The sequence below is a fragment of the Bactrocera dorsalis genome, chromosome 1, assembly GCF_023373825.1.
Source record: "Bactrocera dorsalis isolate Fly_Bdor chromosome 1, ASM2337382v1, whole genome shotgun sequence".
NCBI classification, from domain to species: Eukaryota; Metazoa; Arthropoda; class Insecta; order Diptera; family Tephritidae; genus Bactrocera; species Bactrocera dorsalis.
This window is the reverse complement of record NC_064303.1, coordinates 76,766,845-76,789,305: the sequence shown is the minus strand read 5'-3', so window position 1 is coordinate 76,789,305 and position 22,461 is coordinate 76,766,845. Positions and strand designations below refer to the sequence as shown.

General features: G+C 34.8%; 1 protein-coding gene across 2 annotated transcripts in view; it reads left to right on the top strand.

Annotated features, from left to right (window-relative positions):
• The window catches only part of LOC105222221 (PHD finger protein 14), a 34,097-nt gene extending 19,521 nt beyond the window's left edge, over positions 1–14,576 (top strand). Inside the window, exons 2-4 of one of the 2 annotated variants that reach the window (XM_049449985.1) lie at positions 12,540–13,150; positions 13,232–13,383; positions 13,446–14,576. In XM_049449985.1, the coding sequence (XP_049305942.1) occupies positions 12,540–13,150; positions 13,232–13,383; positions 13,446–14,275 (1,593 nt within the window). In that variant the 3' untranslated portion in view covers positions 14,276–14,576. Of the gene's footprint in view, positions 1–12,539; positions 13,384–13,445 lie in introns of both variants that reach the window. The other variant, XM_049449979.1, reaches the window with a different exon arrangement.
• Positions 14,577–22,461: the final 7,885 nt, after the last annotated feature.

Sequence of the window (22,461 nt, the reverse complement as noted above, 5' to 3'; positions counted from 1 at the left end):
TACTGTTCCTGAAACATTTTTTGCACATAGTTTTTATTGATTGGCTGCAGCGGAGTTAAACGGATCGCCATCGATAATCTTACAAAATTTTGATCGACTTCCGCAGTAATTTTTGGTGGTCGGGATATTTTTTCAACCCTTTTTCGGAAGTTTTAACACAAATTTTTGGGACATATTCAATATGTTTGCAACTTTGATTTGAATGTGACTCATTCCTTGCAAATTTTGAATTCCTCCTTTGAACAATATTTTGCTCGACCAATTTTTCTACATAAATTCGTAATTGATACAAATACGCATTCTACTGATCTAATTAAGTTAATATAACAACTTATTAAATGCACCTACATATGTATATAGTTTTAGGTGTATGTTGCCGAGTTAATAATACAGAAACCAAACTTCTTTGCTTAGTTCTATACTTTCGTAATAGGGTTAAAAATAATAAGACGAGCTTATTCGCTTGGGTCTATTTTTCAACTGTCACAGATCTTTATTTTTCTAACTGTGCTGCTTAGACTCTAATTTGTATGTGCGCGCAGGCACTTATACATGTGTTTATCTTATACTTACATACATACACACATCTGCATGCATGCCAGAAGAATTTGCTTGGTCAGCAGAAATGTGTAAGTAAATTTGAAATCTGCATTTCCTGTTTTTTTTATAAGTGGTCGTTAGGTGTAGGTTTATTTTATTATCTTTTAAGAATTGTTTTATTGGTACTGCATCTAATTCATTATCTGTTATTAAAGTTTCCGGTTTGCCTAAATATTGAATTCTTTCTTTTATGGCATTTACAATTGATATCCAAGTTCTGTCTTTTAATGATTTGGTTGTTGCATATTTTGTTAATTTGTCGATGCTTGTCAGGTACATTCAGCCCTATCACGCAATCCATCGTAGACTGTTTTTTCGGGAAAGTTACGAAACTGCTATCATGCAATTCGAACAGTTCCGAAAGTAAGTTCGAAATTCGTAGAGTTGCATTCACTGAATCCACTCGGAACGGAAAATGTTTAAGTTTAGCGGAATTTTTGTACGACAGGTTTGTGCTAACGGAGAAATAAATTTCCATATGTGGGAGTCGTGATTGCTGCCAGGAAACTGAGCATTCACATAACGTATTTTCATTTTATTGTCACACATCTGCAAAACATTGATTAAGATGTTTGCAATGCGAATTTGTCACCAAACTTACAATCATGGCATTGATATTAAAGTATCCTTTGCGGTTATAATAGAGAAACTTATCTTTAGTTGGAGCAACGATATTAATATGTGTCCCGTCTACACACAAAATCGCGCCTGGAAATCCGTATTTCTGAAAAAAAAACTTTTTCGCTTCACTTTTTTCAACGTTACTTAACTCGAGGTTTATCCACTGAGGGCACAAATGGGACTGAAGCAATCCCAACACTTCTTTTAAGATGCAACAAAATGTTGACTGAGCCATTGGAATGGTCTTTACCCACTCCATGCTGATAGCCTCCTTCAGCTAAAAACCGTAAAACCGAAGACAATCGATGAAGTAAAGATATAGATGACGATCTTGAAGAAGTTGCATTCCTCTCTAGAACATCGAGGACATACGTAAAGGCCGCCTTATTTAAGCGATAGTTTTTTAATAAACCTGTTTTAGAAAAATAATTTTAATAAAATTTAACAATGAATTTTTGTGAATTTTTGAACTGTACATTGTTTCGTCCACATCGAAAGGGTTGCTCTTGTCCCTCAGTGATTTTCGGTGAATTTTTAGATCACGCCGACTTCTCTCACGTTCTTCCTCAAGCAATAAAAACGTTAGCGAATACATATTTTCTTCGTAAAATCAATTTGAATGTAACGATTTCACTTTTATTAATCAAAATTTTAACTTTTTCTTTTACACAGCTGATTGCCAAAATTCAAAACTAAGTCTGGCAACAAAAGTTTCGAATTCACATGAATTCAATGATAGCAAATTATGCGTATTCGTAGCGGACATTCGTATTCGTAGCTTTACTACGATGGATTGCGTGATAGGGCTGATTATGCCTCTATGTGGGTACCAAATATCAAAATGAACCATTTCATTATGTTTTTTAGGAGTTTCCGTAATATTTAAACTATGTTTGATAGGGTTTCTGTCGAACTTCGCCTTATTGCATATTTCACAATTATTGATGTATTTCTTTTTGTAATTTGGGGTACTAGTGTGTTTTTTTTATTTCTTCAAATATTTCATTTATTCCCCTGTGATTATTTTCCAGGTGTTTCTCTTCTATCAAAGTTAAGGGGAGGGTAAGGTATTTTCGTTTTTTTTTGCATTTTTTATTTTTTTATTGTATATTAATGTACAATATCTTAAGATTCTTCTGTGAAAATTTGAGAGCAATTAAAGCAAAATTGATGGAGATACACACTTGTAAGTCTCCGCCCTCCGATTTGATTGTGAGCGTCTGTGAAACTTTAAACGTGTTTTTCCCACAACTCACGTTTTCAAAGTCGGTGCCCCTCATAACTTCAAAACTACTGCACCGATTCTGTTGAAATTTTAAACACTGTTTCTGTACATATTTAACGAGGTAACGCTGTCGAGTTTTTTTTTTTGTTCATAATTTTGATTTTACAATAACAAATTAGCCGATTTTTTCTCAAAAAATTGTGTTTTTCACTTCAAAGTCTTCGAAAAAATTCAAAAATTGAAATTAAAAAAAAAACTCGACAGCGTTACCTGGGGCAAACTATTATCTAACGAATGAACTTGGGTTTTTTGATTTCAGATGATCCAGCACCGAGTTATGAGGGCACCGCAATTCAACTTTTTTGCAAGACACGTCCGAACAATTGCTACCACTGCCATAGTTTTCAATATTGCTTTATAAAAATTTGATGACACATTTCTCAAATGTCATACTTTAATGTACTTTTCGTTAAATAAATATATTTTAACTGTGTCGTTAGAAAAAAAAATCACAAAAACATGCCTTTTTTCGTGCTGTTTGACCTTAAAAATCAAATTCATTGGGTTTAATTTTCCACCTTTGTAATTTTGAATTAGGTTCCTTTATATTATTTAACCAAACCAGTGGGCGATGATCTGTTTTAATGGTGAATCTGCGACCAAAAAGATATGGGCGAGAATATTTAGTGGCCCACACTATGGCTAACAACTCTTTCTCTATAGTGCTATAATTTTTCTCATGTCCATTCAAAGTACGACTGGCAAATGAAATTGTTTTGTTATCTTGCATAAAGGCTGCTCCTAGAGCAAAATTACTCGCATCTCTCACAAGAGTAAAATTTTTTGTGAAATCTGGGTGGGTTAAAATGGGGTAATTTTTTATCAACATTTTTAATTTAAAGAAAGAATCTTTGTAATCTTGGTAATGTTTATTTTTGAATTTGTAATGTTTATTTTTGAATTTTTTAAATATTTTATTAAATGGTATGCTATTTTAGAGTAATCTTTGATAAACCTCCTATAGTATCCCGTAATACCTAAAAATGCTTTTATTTCTTTAACGCTTCTTGGAAGTAGAATTTTTTCTATTGCTTCCACTTTTTGAGGGTGTTCAAAATTGAACATGTTCGTTGCTGCCAAAGCACGGACAACAATATTATATTTAAACCTTTTATATATTATGTTAAATAAGATAAGAAATAATCTTACTATTGATACAGTCCACTAATATTAGATATCTATGTTCAAATATATTGAACATACATACATACACATATACATAAAATACTTAAAATGCATTGTCATGCAAAACAATAGCATTCAACAAACAATAACACAAATATTACTAAGGATAAGATGTTTGCATTTGATGACCCATGGGTTCTTACAATACATTTTAACAACTGTTTGTAAATGTACTCACATTAAAACAAATCCAAGGTCACATAACATATGCACTAGAAAACAATACACTACCAGGTAGCATAAACAATGTGCTGCATACATATGAACACACACACATACACATATATTAAGTTATTTAGGATACTTTGAAAAATAGTATATAAGGTTTCCAAATTTATAAATAAAACCAGAATGAAATATTCTCAGCTCGACTAAAGACGTTTTTTAATTCCCCCCACCAGTGGTAAGGATTACTAAAATCTTTGTTGAGTTTAAGTTTGATCTTACAAATCAAACAGTTTGATATATAATTTCAAACATTTGGTCCTTCGAGCCGGATAAGTAGCTCGAGCCAAAATTGTAAGACCTGTATGGATAAAATACAGGCAACATGTGTAAAAGCCCTATTATATATATATATAGGCAATATAAAAGCCCTGTTATTTACACAGGCAAATTAATACAGAAATTGTAAGACGGGTTCATATTCCCGCATATTTATATGATCACATAAGCCGTTTAGTACGAAACTAAACGCTGTGTAAAATTGTTTATTTAAAAAAAAATTTAAATATTCAGCGGCTGTGAATCGAGGCACAGCAAGGTCAACCAGGCGACCAAAACAAATTCCTCCAACGATTTTTTTAAAGAATAAGAACAGTTTAGTAAAAAATATTAATTAAAAATGTCGAACATTGCGGACATGTCTAAAGTAAAAGACCAAAAGACTGAATCTCTAGTGCAGAGAATACAAAATAGAGCACACAGTCTTCGATATTACATCGATGAAGGAAAATTAATTTATTTAGCACCAATGAAAATGTGCTAAAGACTTGTGACACCCACATTAGGAATATGTGGAGATTATTAGATTATGAAGAACTATGCTTAATACCGTACTTAACAAATTTAAAAACGGAAGTGGAAGACCTTTATTGAGTGCGCCAGAACCATCTCAAGAAAGAAATCTTTCGACATTGGATAGATGGAATCTTCTTCAAAAAATGAAATGCCAATTTTGGAAGATCTGGAAAGAGGAATATCTTCATACATTACAACAAAGGTATAAATGGAAGCAACCAATGAACAACATCAAAGAAGGACAAATTGTGTTGATAAGAAACGAGACTTCTCATCCAGCTAAATGGCCGATGGGAAAAATTACTGAAAGGCATAAAGGATCTGATGGAATGGTGAGAGTTGTAACCATTAAGACGCAAGATAGCATAGTGAAAAGGCCTATCAATAAAATATGTCCACTTTACTCTGAAGAAGAAGAGAGTGTCGAACGAGAAAAGATAAAACCCTATAGAAGCAGGAGAATAAAAACTATTTCAATAGTAACTTGCATGCTTTTATTGATGCAAACAGCAATGGCAACAATGACTAGTGGAGATATTCAAATCAATGAGATACCAAACAAAAGCGCAATATATCTGGAAAAAACTGGTATAATCGATATAGAGATGTCTACGTGGAATTTAGTGGTGTATTACAACATGGAACCTTATTATAACCAAATAAAAGGAATAGCTGATTACATCGGAAGACTGAAAAAACAGTGTCATCTCCTCACCAACTTCGAATCAAGCTGTGAAATAATGAACTCAGCACTAGAAAAACGGTTCAAAGCAGTAGAGATGGATAATGACCTCTTACTACAACCAAAAAGGACACGTCGAGCACCTTTTGAATTTTTAGGAACTATTCATCACATTCTTTTTGGAACGATGGATGCAGAGGAGTTAGAGAAAGACCTAACTAATTTATTAGACAACGAGAGGAATTTAAAACATTTGATTCAGAAGCAAACGTCTGTCATTGATTCATCGTTGAACATTATGAAGAAATCACAAGAAGAAGTGCGAGAAACTTTCGTAAAGATGAATGGACAATTGAATTTATTCTACTCATTATTAATAAAAAATCTCAACGCCGAAAGGATGGCATTAATTTATCAAATGATGGTAACACAACTCAGTATGACGTTGACAGAATGTGAAAATATACAATCGTCAATTATCAATCTGTTAATTGACATTAACCATGGACATTTAAATCCACAACTTTTACGACCATCTCAAATGCGCGAAGAAATATACAAAATTAAAAATGAGCTATCACCAAAGTTGACACTTTTAGGAGCCCAAACAAGTGATATACTAAAAAATGTTTATAATCTTATGAGAGGAAAGGGAACTATAACGAACAACAAGGTAGTGATCAAAACAACTATTCCATTATTCGCACGTGAGACGTCTACATTATACAGAGTAATTCCAATTCCGTTTCAACATAATGAAGAAATGATGATACCAATTATTAGAGGAAGCTATCTAATTTACAATTTCGGTTTAGATGCATACAATATAATGCAACAAACAGAATTGGATAAATGTGATACGAGTCTGGAGAACCATTACACATGTAAAGGAAGCTGGCCATGGAAACCATCTTCAGACCAGTCATGCGAAATCTCGGTATTACGTGGCATGCCAACAAAGAACTGTCTTTTCAAAAAGGGTCATTGGACTAGCTATTGGATAAAGCTTCAAATTGGTAATAGTTGGCTTTATAATATATTTTCAAATGGAACTATAGATGTAGAATGCAACAAATCCAAAGAATTTTTCAACATACCATCGAAAGGAATAATAGAATTGGGAGAAGGATGTACTGGACGTTACAAAGGAGTTATTCTAGCGGCTCCACAACAATATCACACGCAAAAGTTAATGGAGGCACCTGTGAATCAACCAATAATGGAAATAAATGAAGTACCTATGCCTCAAGTAATTGCTCAACCAGAAACCTTAACTACAAGTTTAAAAGACATCAAAGAATTACAAGACATAGTGAAGCAACTCAAGAAAGAAAACATAAAATTAAAAGAAATAAAAATACATCATGTTACCGGGCACATATCATTGCTATTCTTTATAGTCGGCGTGCTAGTGCATGGGCAATCTTCATTTACTATCAATTGAAAACCAAGCGACGACTACAAGCTGCAATCACTTTCCCAGCAGTTACTTTTGCCGCCCGGGAGAATGTTCAAAATTGAACATGTTCGTTGCTGCCAAAGCACGGACAACAATATTATATTTAAACCTTTTATATATTATGTTAAATAAGATAAGAAATAATCTTGCTATTGATACTGTCCACTAATATTAGATATCTATGTTCAAATATATTGAACATACATACATACACATATACATAAAATACTTAAAATGCATTGTCATGCAAAACAATAGCATTCAACAAACAATAACACAAATATTACTAAGGATAAGATTTTTGCATATGATGACCCATGGGTTCTTACAATACATTTTAACAACTGTTTGTAAATGTACTCACATTAAAACAAATCCAAGGTCACATAACATATGCACTAGAAAACAATACACTACCAGCTAGCATAAACAATGTGCTGCATACATATGAACACACACACATACACATATATTAAGTTATTTAGGATACTTTGAAAAATAGTATATAAGGTTTCCAAATTTATAAATAAAACCAGAATGAATAAATTCTCACTTGACTAAAGACGTTGTTTAATTCCCCCCACCAGTGGTAAGGATTATCTAAAATCTTTGTTGAGTTAGTTTGATCTTACAAATCAAACAGTTTGATATATAATTCAAACAGAGGGTTTGGTTTAATACCATCTTTTGTAGTCAAGTGACGTAGGAATTTTGTTTCTTGTCTTAGGAAATCGCATTTATTTAATTGGATCTTTAGATTTTTTTCTTTTATTCTCATTAAAATTTTGCTCAATGATTCTAGGTGCTCTTCTACGCTTGTAGAAAATACTAGAATATCATCCATGTACACAATGCAAATTTTGCCGATATATTCTTTTAATATATCGTTCATTGGCCTTTGGAACGTTGCCGGTGCATTTCGCAATCCAAAGGGCATTCTTAGAAATTCATAATGTCCATTTGCAGTGGAGAACGCTGTTTTATGTATGTCGCGTTCGTCCATTTCAATTTGATGAAAACCTTTGGCTAAGTCGAGAGTTGAAAAATATTGGCATCTTCCCAATTTGTCAAATATATCGTCTATATTTGGAATTGGGAATCTGTCCTCCGTAGTTACGCTGTTCAACTTCCTGTAGTCGATCACAAGACGCCATTTTTGTTCATTGGTTGCGTCCAGCTTCTTTGGTACCAGCCAAATAGGGCTGTTGTAAGGACTAGAGGATGCTCTAATTATGCCTTGAGTTAACATTTGGTCTATTTGTTTTTCTATTTCCGGTTTGTGTATTTCTGGGTATCGGTAGATTTTAGAGTAAACCGGAATATCATTTTTGGTTATTATTCTATGTTTTGTTGAACTCGTAAATGTTAAATTATCATTTTCGTTGTAAAATACGCTTTTATATCTTTTTAGTATATTTATAAGTCTACTTTTGTCTATACCGTTAAGGTGATTTGTGTCAACGAATTCTGTGACACATTTATCTTTTATGTCGTTACAGAAGATTTCCACCTCATTGTCTTTATAGCTCATTTCGTTATATATTTCTTCTTCTTTTGTTAGATAAAAAGTCAATATTGTTTTATTTGTTTTTATAATTCTGTTTGGGTAGTCTATTATCGCGTTTATCTTCGTTAAGATATTGTTACCAATAAGTACGTCAAAGTTCTTGTTAAAATTACATTCTAGGAATTCACATATGATTTCTTTTTCATTAAATTCTTTAAATATTGGGAAGCTGCAAAGTTTCTTAACTTCCGTTTTTCTTCCCATTGCTGTGACTTGCACATCTACTTCTCTCTTCCATTTCGGGTTACAAACATTTTCGTTGATCAAACTGAACTCTGCTCCAGTGTCAATGATGAAATATAACTTTCTTATGTGTGTATCTATTATTATATAGGGTAATTGTTTTGTGGATCCCACTGAAAATTTGTGTTTGCATTGCCAATAGTAGGGGAGCCCGGAGTGCTAAATTTGCAGTTACTGGAGCGTCATGGAGACTTACTAGATTGTCAAGATAACGTTTAAAAAAAAAAAGAAAATCTAGGTGAAGTTTTCCATTTTAGTGGGGAGAAGAGCGGGTAATTGGTTTCAAAAATGTAAAAAAAACAGTCACATGAAAATACTCAAGCGCGTCAGTCATTTATGGTATATACGCGCATTGTATTTCGGATAGTCGATATATATTAATCTGACAATCAAGTCAGGGTTGTAGGCCGTAATGACAGGTTAAAAAAAAAAAATAAGTTATTCGAGCGTGTCAGATTTTCTAAGCGAATGTTAATGAACCTCTAAAAAGTGTACCATTTCAATTTCTGACAATTTCGACGTGGACAAAAGTCATTTATTGATTTTAAAACTTGTAAAAAAAAAAGGTGACCTTGAGATACTCGAGCGCGTCAGATTTTTATGCAGGGGGATGAACTTGATGTCAGAGTCTTCCCAAAAGATAATCTGACAATTATATAGAGGCATATCGTTAATCTGACGATTTAAAAGTGCATATGTAGATGTATAGAAAATTTAATAATTTATTAATATGAAAATAGATCTAAATATTAATAAAAAAAATTTAGAGTTTGTGGAATAAACTTTTTTTCATACCTTTCTTCGCCACAGTAAACACATTTGACACTAACGTCACTCATTTTTACAATGGATGTAAAACTGATCGCTGTAAACGAACGAAACAAACAAAAGTGTCAAGCGTTTACTAACAACAACCACGCTATGGTAATCAGTACGCTTGACCTTTTGTCGACGATTTTACCTGTATCGCCCCACGGAAATTGTCAGATTATATGATTTTCGTGATTCTGACAGAATTACCTTTAAAATTAAAAAAAAAATCTATCGCGCTCGAGTATTTCAAGGTGACGTTTTTTTTTTTTACAGATTTGTCACCCTGCTATTTCTCTAAGCCACCCTCAAACTGTCAGAATATTGAAATATACACTCGTCTTCAGGCATTTAACTTACCATCTCTTAATCTTACCCGCTCGAGTTTCCCGAAGGATCGATTTTTTTTCTCTAATCTGACGGGGGGTTCGCACGCCTCCATATTAAGGGCTCATATTTGGTAGGGGTACATAAAAAGGTGCAATGTTTCTCCCCATAAAGTTTTCTGACACGCTTAAGTAACTGCAAAAATCACCTCTTGGGCTCCCCTACTACAATATCCATAGGTTCTGGTTTATTGCGATTTGATATTGCGGACCGATTATAATTTCCTGATTGGTTGTAATTCCGCGTTTGATTCCCGTCTCTTTGTTGATTAAAGTTTCTCTGTGCATTATAATTTGTGTTTGTTACCTGGTTTGACATTCTAGTTTGGCTTGATCCTTTGCCACTGTTATAATTATTACCTACATTCCTTGGGACATAGCCACCGTTATACCTGTTTTGTGGCATATAATTGTTGTTATTGTTATTTTCGTTTCTTGGGACATAACCACCATTATATCGGTTTTGTGGCATATAATTGTTATATCTATTATAACTACTGTTATAAGTGGGGATATAATTTATATTTTGGTTGGATCTGGAAATTGTTCTGTTGTTAACGTTATCGCTAAAATTAGTCCTACGATAGCTATTAGGGTTAGGATCTTTCCTTTGTTGCCCTGGCACTGTGAAGCCTTGATGTCTAGCTTCTAATATTATTTTGTGTGCCTTTTCTAGACTATCCGGGTCTCTTGCTATAATCATAGTTTTAGTGGGTTCTGGGAGATGTTCCTTAAATGACTTCAGTGCTATCCTATTAACTTCATTCGTTGAGAAATTTAGATCATTATGCGCTAATATTCTATTATGTAGTTTACTTCTAATTTTATTTATTTTGAAATAGTAATTTTCTATCGTTGAGTCGAGACTAATGGTTTTCAACTCATCCATAAGTTCCGCTGAACTTTTCTTTTCCCCGAAATTACTAAGGAGTATGTATTTTAATGTTTCCCAATCACAAACTTGTCCATATCTGTGAATTATTTCCCTAGTTTTTCCTACGCACCTTCCTTTCAGAAAATTGAATACAATTTTTTGATTACCTACATCAAAAGTAGTATTGTGGGTAATATATCTTCAATTTGTTTAATGAAGTCTGTTAGTTGGTTTGGATCTCGTCCATCAAAGTCTGCAATTCCGTTAATGCAGTTCAAAGTGAGTTGAAAAAATGGTATGGTGGATGCTTCCATTTTGAGAAATTTTTATTTTAAGTGAAAATTATATATAAAAAAATGTTCGTATTTATGTAATAAGTTCCTACTGGGTAATTTAGTTGCTATTCTACAGTTTAGGAGGTACTGTCTACTCTTGTAGTGGAGACACCTATCTATCTTGTAGTGAAGACACCTATCTAACAGTTTCAAAGAGATCTAGTCGAGACACATTAGCAATTTTATCATTTTTGGAGTCACTGTTTTAGTGAAACATTATTATTTGACTTCGAATTTGCAACACTCTGTATACGCACGATTGAATTTTTATTTTACACCACTATTGTGCGATAATTTTTTTAACACATTGTTTTGTATTTTCTTACTTACTATAAAAAAATTTTAATGTATTTATATATATGTATGTATTTTTCTTACTCTTATTTGTTCTGCTGCTGCTTTTGTTGTAATCGCTGTTACTGCTGCTGCTGTTGCTTTTGCTGTAAATGTTGTTACTGCTGCTGCTGTTGTTTTTGTTGTAATTGTTGTTACTGCTGCTTCTGTTGCTTTCGTTGTAGTTGTTGTTACTGCTGCTGCTGTTGCTTTTGTTGTAATTGTTGTTACTGCTGCTGCTGTTGTTTTTGTTGTAATTGTTGTTACTGCTGCTTCTGTTGCTTTCGTTGTAGTTGTTGTTACTGCTGCTGCTGTTGCTTTTGTTGTAGTTGTTGTTACTGCTGCTGCTGTTGCTTTTGTTGTAGTTGTTGTTTTGCTGCTGCTTTTTCAGTAAAAAGCGCATTTAACACGATTTAAATGTTGTTATATTATTTTAGTAAAGTTTGTGTATAGTTCTATTATATATTATAATTATATTCTATTCTCTCCCAATTGATTAATTGTGAATTCTTGATTTTCTTGTCTCTAGTTTTGGTTCACTTATTATTATCAGGGTTCTCACTGACTTTATAAAATTGTTCGTTTATCCTCGTCGCCAGTTTTAGGTGTATGTTGCCGAGTTAATAATACAGAAACCAAACTTCTTTGCTTAGTTCTATACTTTCGCAATAGGGTTAAAAATAATAAGACGAGCTTATTCGCTTGGGTCTATTTTTCAACTGTCGCAGATCTTTATTTTTCTACCTGTGCTGCTTAGATTCTAATTTGTATGTGCGCGCAGGCACTTATACATGTGTTTATCTTATACTTACATACATACACACATCTGCATGCATGCCAGAAGAATTTGCCTAGTCAGCAGAAATGTGTAAGTAAATTTGATTCGTTTCAAGATAGAGTTCGTGTATGAAGTCTATCTTGAAATGAATATTGCTTATTCATTATTTATTTTCAGGGAGTGTATGTCAATATGTGACTACATATATACCCTTCACAAAAGTAGTGGAAGTTAATGTTTTCTAGTTTTAATGTCACATCGTATCCGAATTAAGTCCTTTTTTATTTCACTAAACCATTCTATTTTGTGATTTATTTTCAACCTTGAATGTGGTTTTACATTAAAATATTTTTTTTTTTAGGAATCGTTAACTACTACAATTTCACAACTTCACAAAGAAATCAACTTTATGTGTCCTAATAAAATATTTCCCAGTCCATCAAATATTGGACATGCTCATTACGAATCTAATAAATCAGCATCAACGCCACCTAGCAGACCGATCTCAGTTCCTACAGCCGCTGCTCTAAAAATGGGGGTGGGATTCCCTTTAGTTCATCTTGGCCCGCCTGGAACTAAAGTAGACTCCATACGTCTGCTAAGCACACATGCAAAGTCTTCGCCTATTGCTGGTGGAGGAGCGTCATCAGCACCAAGTACACCTACGTTAAACGTGCAAACATTTGAGTGTGGAATATGCAAACGCACTACTGATCAACACCTACTAGCAAAATGTGATACTTGCAAATTACACTATCATTTAAGCTGTTTGAATCCACCATTGACCCGTCATCCAAAGAAGTCTAAACTGTACGGTTGGCAATGTTCTGAATGTGATAAATCAGAAGATTCTGAAGATGTTGCTGATATGCCAAAAGGACCGCGTAAATCGCGAACACGTTTTAACAAAGATGGTTCTATTATTGCTTTACCGGAGTCGGAAAGCGACAATGGACCACCACATAAAAGACGGTCGGTAGACACCTTACAATTTACAAAAAATCTTCCAAAAAAAAATAAACCTAACAATTCATTTTCAACTTCAAATAAAAGTGACGAAAATGGCAAATCTACACCCAAGATGTATGTATCATCAACGTCCATTTTGGGGAAGAAAAGTAAATGCTATGTTCCTCTGCAAAATATTAAAAAAACAATTAAGTCACCAGCACAGCAAACTCAGTCTCCAGTATTGAATAAAAACAGTAAGATGTTATAGTAAATTGAAATAAGTTAATTTTGCTTATATTATTTGATATCATTTCAGTAACCCAAATAGTTCATACGCAACTTTCTGATGAACCTTTGCTACTGGTACTACCATCTGTCACGACAACCCGCGAAATAGCTTCTATCCAAACTCCTGATCCAGACCCATTAGCATTACCGGTGAATACTAATACTACAATTCCATCTATGGAAGATTTGTCAGATCCTATTAAATCAGCAAGAAAACAGAAGCGTAAAGACAAACATAGGAGTAAACACACTATTTCATCAGATACTGAAAAATCCCCAGTCAAAGAGCATAAACGTAAGCGCAAAAAAAAATTACATGCTCATGATACAGAAAACCCACAAGAAAGCATTCCGAAAATAAAAATTAAATTTAAAACATTGCCATTGCCTGGCGAGGTGACTCCTGAGGCTCAGTTTTTTTATGTATCAGCAGATATGGTACGTTCGGCTGAAGAAGCATCACGGCCAACTTCTGTAGAAACTGTAGAAGATTCAGCACCAGTTTTGGTGGAGAAAAGTCCTGTAGGGAGAAGTAAATCGGAAACAATGATTAATTCGCCGGAATTAAGTGTTACGAAAACACCTATTACTCGTAAAACTAGCCCAAGGAAAACAGCTGGTAAAAGGAATTCACTGTTATCTCATTCTAAATCAACAACAATCATACAATTACCTTCAAGTATTCTCTGTTGCATTTGCAAAGAATTGGGTTCTGGTGGTAATGCTGTAACATGCGATGAGTGTCATAAACACTATCACTTTACGTGTTTGGATCCACCATTAAAAAAGACTCCAAAGATACGTGGTTATTCTTGGCACTGTGCTGATTGCGATCCTACAGATGAAGAAAAAATATAAAAATACATTATGTTTTTTTTAGATTAGACATTAACTGTTTGATATATTGTAATATTCAAAAGAGCTTGAAACTAAGTTATTTCTGCTAAAAAATCATGACCAGTGATCACTAAACAGTTGTAAAAATCAACACCTTACATATACCAGATTGAAATTCTCTACCTTTAGTTATGAATGATTTTTTAATAAGATCACCGATATTCAGAAAGTTCATTTATTATAATATCAAATTTGAATGTAATACTTTTTATTGTTTGTGTGTTCTTAAAATAAATGTTTGTAAACCCATTGTGAAAGGCAACTTGTGTTGTGTTTTTATACCTGTCATTTACCTTAGCTACCAAAAGGGGATTTTGTATTACGTGTAGTTAGTAACATCACTTGAATAGAAGAATTGTAATTTTACCACATACAGTCAGAGTCATAAGTCTACAAGCAGTCAATATAGAAATGTTTGTTTCAAAATATTTTCAAAATGTATTAATTTATAGAATTCAAGTTGAATTTTTCTTATACTGAATTGAATGTAGAATGCTGGCGCCATGTTTCTTTGCACGCAAAACAGACGAGTTAACGGCAATTTCCTCTTTCGACGTAACAATACAAGCGGTCTAAAGTCTACAAGCACTTAATAATATCGGGGAATTAGTGAAGTGAAGTGAATTAGGAAATTATAATCTGGGAAAATTGTAATTACAATTTATTCTGTTTGAGTTCATTTATCAGAAAAGTGAAGTAAAATCTTTTCTTTTTATAAACTCGAGTTAAATATTAACGATGGTGTCTAATCGCAAAGAAATCAGTACTAGCGAAAGAACTGTTATCATTAAATTCTGGAAGGAAGGAAATTCAAATCGGGAAATTGAACATTTGGTTGGAAGATCGCACTGTTCGGTCTATGCCGTAATAAAAACTTCAAAAGTACGGCAATCATCACGTCAAAGCCTAGATCTGGCGGCCCACCGAAACTCTCGGTCCGCGAATGTCGCTCAATTCTGAATGTGGTGAAGAAAAATCCGAAAATAACTGTATCAACAATTGAAGCATGTTCGCGAATAACGTTGTAAGCGACAGATTTAGAAATGTTCAGGAAATTAAATAAACGTTTAAAGCTTAAAGTTTTATCTATTTTGGATTTTTTTTTTTTCAATAGTAATCTCTCGATTTAGAATGAATAAATTGAAATAAAAAATTAATAAAATAGTTAAACTAATAAAAAAAAAATTAAACTCTTTAAATGGAAAAACTTTTATATCCAAAATTAAATGGATGTTAACACGTTACTCCACTATGCATAACATATATGTAGTAAAAAAATTGTATTTCAGTATTACAAACAAAGAAGGTTATAAACAAAACAAAAGACCTTTTATTTCAAATAAATTTAAACGATATTTCCGCAAAATGTAATTCACAACGGATATGTAGTAAATAGTATAGAGTATCAATATATGTATTGGTTTATCTTTCATGGCAACTGTTTATAAAACTGTGCACAGTTTTCTGGTAAATACGACGCCATTGCCAGAAGGTCCTACTTCTTTTCATCACTTACTTTTATTGGATCATTCCTGAGCATTGGCAAAGTATAATTCGCATAATTTATGTTTTTTTTTTGAGCGCAAATTATAAGAAGTCCATGTTTCTGCTATATTATGCTGCTTACGCATTTTGCAAAATGAATCATATGACACACATCTGCCTGTGTATAAAGTTGAGCTGTTTTTTTTTTTCTTTTTTTCGATAAGTGCAAAATCCCGGTCGCATGGCAGAAAGCTGTGCACTGAAGTGAGAAATTTTTGATTCACTTCAGAAAAGTATTTGATCAGAAGGCTGTGGCACAAAGCAATCATAGTCCAGTTGTTATTTTGTCCAACGCATCTATCGGACCATATAATCAATTTTCTAATTTGATCAGTTTCCAGAATACAGAATTTTGATGTAATGTGTTTCCAAATACATGAAGCTATTTCAGCAGCTCCTCTTTTAGCAATCGTTTCGTGCCATGTGTACATATCGACCGTATTTTCTGAGATATTATGGACAGCAAAATTATAATTGGAATACTGTCGCTGATAAAATACATCGGAATGTGTGAGATTCGGTGTGAAAATCACTTGCTGCATATCGACACATATGACTACGGTATTTTGTGAATTTTTGCCAGCGTTGGAATCATCTCGAAGTTGCGCATATGCTTTATCTGCTTGCTCGTGATGAGCTGTCGCCAATTTTTGAATATTTTCAAATCGTTCCGTATTTTCAGCGGCAATCATATCAATAAAATACTTCTCACAAACCTTGCAAGTATCACTTCTTGGGGAAACCAACTCGTAGTTTGTGTTCTGTATGACAAATGTGCTTATATGTGTCGTACGAAATTTGGGTATCCGGATATTTAACTTTGTATAACTCGTACATTGTTTTAATATTTAAATTGGGGTTAAGACAATTTTTCGAGATGTTGAACGACCATAGTGACTTTCTTGGCTGGGAAAGCTTACTATGTGTTCATCAACGCTCAGTTTTCCCTGTTCTATGATTTTGTGGGGACGATTTTCATGTTTTCCTCGCTGATCATCAATGTTTTTCCCATATTTTACTTTTTCAACCAAAATTTGAACTCTGCGCTGCATTATCTTCATATTTTAAAATAAAAAGTAAAGTAAAAATCAACGAAAAACAACAACAAGAAAATATTTACCTGAAATGTGTGAGAAAATATTTTTTTGCACACTCTCTCTTTTTCCGTTTGAAAGCACCAAAAAATAAAATACTGTTGTATTTCGTATAGAACTCCCCTCTTCAACTCTTCTTCTTTTAGGCTCGCTCAATTCAAGAAGTGAGGATAGAAATAAACATTTCTCGTTATAATTTTTGCTATAAAAGTTATCAAAAAGGTTCTTCATTTGTTCATTATCAAGTTTTGCACAATGGAAATTACAATGGCAATCAAAAATCTATTACATTTTTGCCTTTATCGTAGTAGTACTGTAAAATATGCCGTATTTTCTCTTTATTTTGCTCCACGTTTGCGACTCTGTTATAACTCACGAACGACTTAAAAGAAACGCGTGTTAGCGTGTGAAATGATGGCCTTTTCAAAAAGGTATAGCATGACCCGATGCGACGAATAAAACTAGAACTACGCGCTTTCAGCGCCAACTAGCAAAAATACCGCAAGACTTTTTTGACAACCCCATATAAAAATGGATCCAATTTTATTAAAAAATGTATATGTCCTTAACCTTGTAAATAATTTTATTGAAGTTATACTTCTTATACGAGTTCGGAAAAGGTTGCGTTAAATGCATATTTCGCAACCTTGTCTGCGAAGATGTTCGAGTAGCAAGGGAAGCGTTGACAATCGGCGATCGTTTGTTAGTTTCTTTCGGCACAGCTCGGATTTTCTACCAGCAACACAATGTTGCCATGCTTATGCTATTGTTGTTTTTGTAGAACAATATACCCAAAACACAACAAAACATCCCCTAAAATAAAACTAAAACTAGAAAAAGGCGAATTTGATCGTACGCTTAACGCTACGCTGCCGCATAAAAAAAGCCTCTCAGACTTTATTTTCTGTTAAATGATATTTTTTACAAGTGTATGGCAATGTTTTGCTCTTTGCGATTATTCAGTTCCATTTTTGTAAATTAATTAATTTTTGTGTCTTTGCAAATAGCAATTATGTTGCCGAGGGTCAATTGTGCAAATAATGCGCAGTATGTAATTACTATAAATTGTCACTTTACAGTGTCAGTAAACATCTTGTAAGAAAATCATGGTTTTCATTATATGTGCTTTAAATGAAGAAGTTATTTTTTCGTTGCAGTTAATTCGCATCGAATTAAAGTGGTATTTGTAAGTAACGTTTCATCTTTCATAATCTTCCATATTTTAGTCAAGTTGCTAAAAATATTAGATAAAAAAAAATTGTTGTCGAAAGTTTTCATTTATTTTAATACGACAAGGGCAGTGGATATACAAACATAATAATTAGATAAATAATATTACAAAAGAAGCTTGGTTGCGAAAATATTCATCAACATGTTCAAAATAATAATTTTTGGGCATTTAAATTAAAGTACAACATTTAGTACTAATGAAAATTACTATATAGTGGTTATTTACATATTATATGGATAAACTATTTAAATCTTTTTTAAGTATATTAGAACAACTGTTTTTCACCTTTCAATACACAAAAAAAGGATTTAAGCATGTTAGCTCTCATTCATTAAATGTTTTTAATCATTTTCCATTTAAAATAATACTATGATGCTTCAAATTACAAAACGTTTCTTCAAATACCTCTAAATTTCACAAATTTATTTAATTTTCATTGTTTAACATTTTTTTAAAGGGGTCTTGAACGATGCAACAAATCTCTCCGTTTACATATTTTTTTGGTAAGATTTCAATCTGGGCCCGAATCGCGGCAGTCGTGAGCGAGCAAGTAATCGTATCGAGTGAAATTTTGTAACGTTTCGAGTGTGCGGATCGTCGCACTCGATACGAAACGAATAGAAATTTTATGAAATAACTTCCCTGGTGTAGCTCTAAATGAGAATTTCGAATACATTGAAATACGAAACAAAACAAAATAAAAAAGTATTTGAATTGGAATTGAACGTAAATATTCAATATACGTTTATACAATATGTGTAATAAAGTGTATATAAATTACTAAATTTAGTTTTTGCATTCAATAAAATGAACCCTAACGTGTTTTTTTATACAAGTTCATCTTCAGATGAAAAACATCACCAAATGGCCATAAGGTTCAGGATTTATGATAAAAGTAATCCCAAGGCTTTACCTGAAGCAGTGTAAGAAAAATTTTAATTATACCATTTAACTTAGTATAGATCTTATTATTTTAAATCATTTGCAGATTCAGGAAGCGGTTTAGACTGACCAAAGACGCCTTTACTTTCATCGGATCGGAAATAAAATTTATGGGGTATTTATCAACCGCAGTACCACCAATGCTTCAATCAGCCGGTGGAAAATTCTCAGTAATGATAAAAGAAGTCGGTATAGTGCTGAAAAGGTGTCAAAGTTCGGCAATGTATATGCAGCAGTTATCAATCGGCGCCAAAACTCGGTCTTATTGCCTCTAAACTGAGCCAACAGAGCGCTGGAAATGTTCATGCGCGCACGTTTGTGGTCTAGCGTAAGCAAACGCGGCACCCAACGCGCGGACAGCTTTCTCATGCCCAAATCTTGGTTTAATATGTGACAAACAGTTTCTTTTGACATCTTCATAATCTCAGCTATTTCCCTAACTTTAATCCGGCGGTCGTCTAGTACCAATTGACGAACTTTAGCGATGTTATCGTTAGTGGTTACAGTTTTTGGACGCCCAGGACGTTCATCATTTCCAAGCTCCTGCGACCACGTTTAAATTCAGCTGCCCAAAATTTTACGGTGGTAAACGATGGTGCAGAGTCACCATACACAGTGTCCAACTCATCTTTGATTTGTGAAGGCGTATTGCCTTTCAAAAATAAAAATTTAATTACAGCTCGATATTCAATTTTTTCCATTTTGGGGAAATCACCGAAATAGACTCACAAAAACGACTGTCAACAGATAATTGCGCAAGATAAATTTCTGAAATTTTGGCGAGTAGCTATTATAATATGCACAATTTGAAGTAGAAACTTTTTTTTTCAGATGTGCCGCTAGCTTCACGTTGAGGTCGGTTATTTATCGGACAGCCCTCGTACAATGAACGCCACCCTATTGTAATCATACAAGAGAGGTGTCCGTTTGCCACTTTATTTATTAGATATATCCACAAACTAATGCTCCACGTCGAACATCGCCTCATGCAACATATGGTCCGCCAAGAGCTGTACATACCCCGACTGAAGCCCCAAATAAAGAAGTGCATTTTCATGTGCAAAATCTGCACTATGCATAAGCAGAAAATGCGATTGCAGATTATGACAGCACTTCCACCTGAACGCTGCAATTTTGCTCTGCCTTTCACCACTACAGGTGTAGATTTTGCTGGGCCTTTTTTGATAAAGGCATCCATGCTAAGGTCTCCCACCCTCATGAAAGGCTATGTGGCTGTTTTTGTCTGTTTCACGACAAAAGCAGTACACCTTGAGCTATGTATGAATCTGATGACGGAGGCTTTTCTTGCGGCTTTTGCTCGTTTCGTCGGACGACGAGGCTTTCCATCAAAAATCATGAGCGATAATGGTAAAACTTTTAGCGGAGCTCAAAGAGCTACCGAAAGACAATTTGTGAACTTCACAAAACAAGTCTCACCTGACATTGCCCAAAAATACGCTCCTCAAGGTATCAATTGGCAGTTTATACCCCCCAGCGCCCCTCATATGGGCGGCTTATGGGAGTCAGCTGTGAAAAACTTCAAATCCCATTTTAAAAAGATAGCTGGCAACCACAAATTTAATTATGAAGAATTCACGACACTCTTAACTAGAATTGAAGCTGTTCTTAACTCACGGCCCCTTGCTGCACTCTCGCAAGATCCCTCAGACTTTACTGCCCTTACGCCACGGCATTTTCTTAAAGGAGCGCCCGTTCTGGCCAGACCTGAGACAGGGGTGGAGTCGCTTTCCTTATTAAATCGTTGGGAAAGAATTAAAATTCTCCATCATGACTTCAGTCGTCGATGGAAAAATGATTATTTAAAGGACCTCCACAGAAGGTACCGATGGAAAATCACAGAAAACGCGCCTAAGCTTGGAGATTGTGTCTTAATCAATGACGATTTTCTCCCCCCTACCGAATGGCGGCTTGGCCGCATAGAGAAGCTCTACTACGGCTCCGACGGTCATATTCGCGTAGTCGATCTCCGTACACAAACGGGAACGCTAACCAGGCCGCTCGTTAAGCTATGCTTTTTGCCAACCGCGGATAAAACCGAAAAGTAAACCGAAAATAACGTAATCGTAATCAATAAACAAAGAGACAGAATAAATGATAGCAAAATTATCAACTAGTAATAAACACTAACAAAAGACAAAAACAAAACAAAGTCGCTCCATATGACGACTCACTCACACTACCTTACGTGGCACCACCGGTCATATGATTATATACACAAATATACATATATGATAATTAAAAATACTATTTTGTTAACAGATCCATATGGATGCCGAGATGCCAATTGTGCCTACGCCCACTGTGCGTTCCGCCGTCACGGTTCCGCGCCCTAGAGCTACCCCAGTAGCAGCGCCGCGCACAACCATCGCTGCCGCACCTCCCCGAGAAACTCCATCGGCTCCGCGCAAGCAATAGCTCCAGAGCAGCCACAGCGTCAATGCGTGCTGTGTCGACGACGACATCGGTTGCCACACTGTGGCATCTTCAAGGGGATGACACCCTTGCAAGACTCTATTCCCTGCGCAGCCTCTGGAGAACCGAACGGTTAACATACAGGAACCAGCTGAAACAAAAAATACCACAGTCACTGATGTGGAGGTTTTAGAAACGGCAGAGAGATTTGGTAATGCCAAAGCACCAGGCGTGGATGGTATTCCAAATAAAGCCCTAAAGATTGCCATTAAGCACAATACGAGACCTTTCACGGAACTGTTCACGCGGTGTTTACAAAAAGGAGTATTCCCAAAATCTTGGAAAAGGCAGAGGCTGGTCTTGTTGCAGAAGCCTAATAAGCCAGCCGGAGAGCCCAGCTCATATCGACCACTCTGCATGCTGGATACGACTGGCAAGATTCTAGAGAGGAAAATCTGTGCACGAATAGAGCTGCATTTAGAAAACCAAGATAAGAAAGGTTTGTCCGATAACCAGTATGGATTCCGCAAGCAGAGATCAACCACTGATGCGATCAAGAAGCTTACGGACATAGCCAACAAGGCAATAGAGGGTACCAGATGGCTGTATGGCACAAAGGAATACTGCGCAGTAGTCACCTTTGACGTCAAAAATGCGTTTAACTCGGCATACTGGCCTCATATTATCAGAGCACTAGAACGTTGCGAAACCCCGGCATACTTGATTAAGATTTTATCCAGCTACCTGTCGGACCGGCTGTTGCTGTACGATACGGATGACGGGCAAAAGAAGTATGTGGTAACGGGCGGAGTTCCGCAAGGTTCTGTGCTTGGCCCATTGTTGTGGAACGTACTGTATGACGGGTTGTTGCGTCTCCCACTCCCGAAACAGGTGCAGATCAT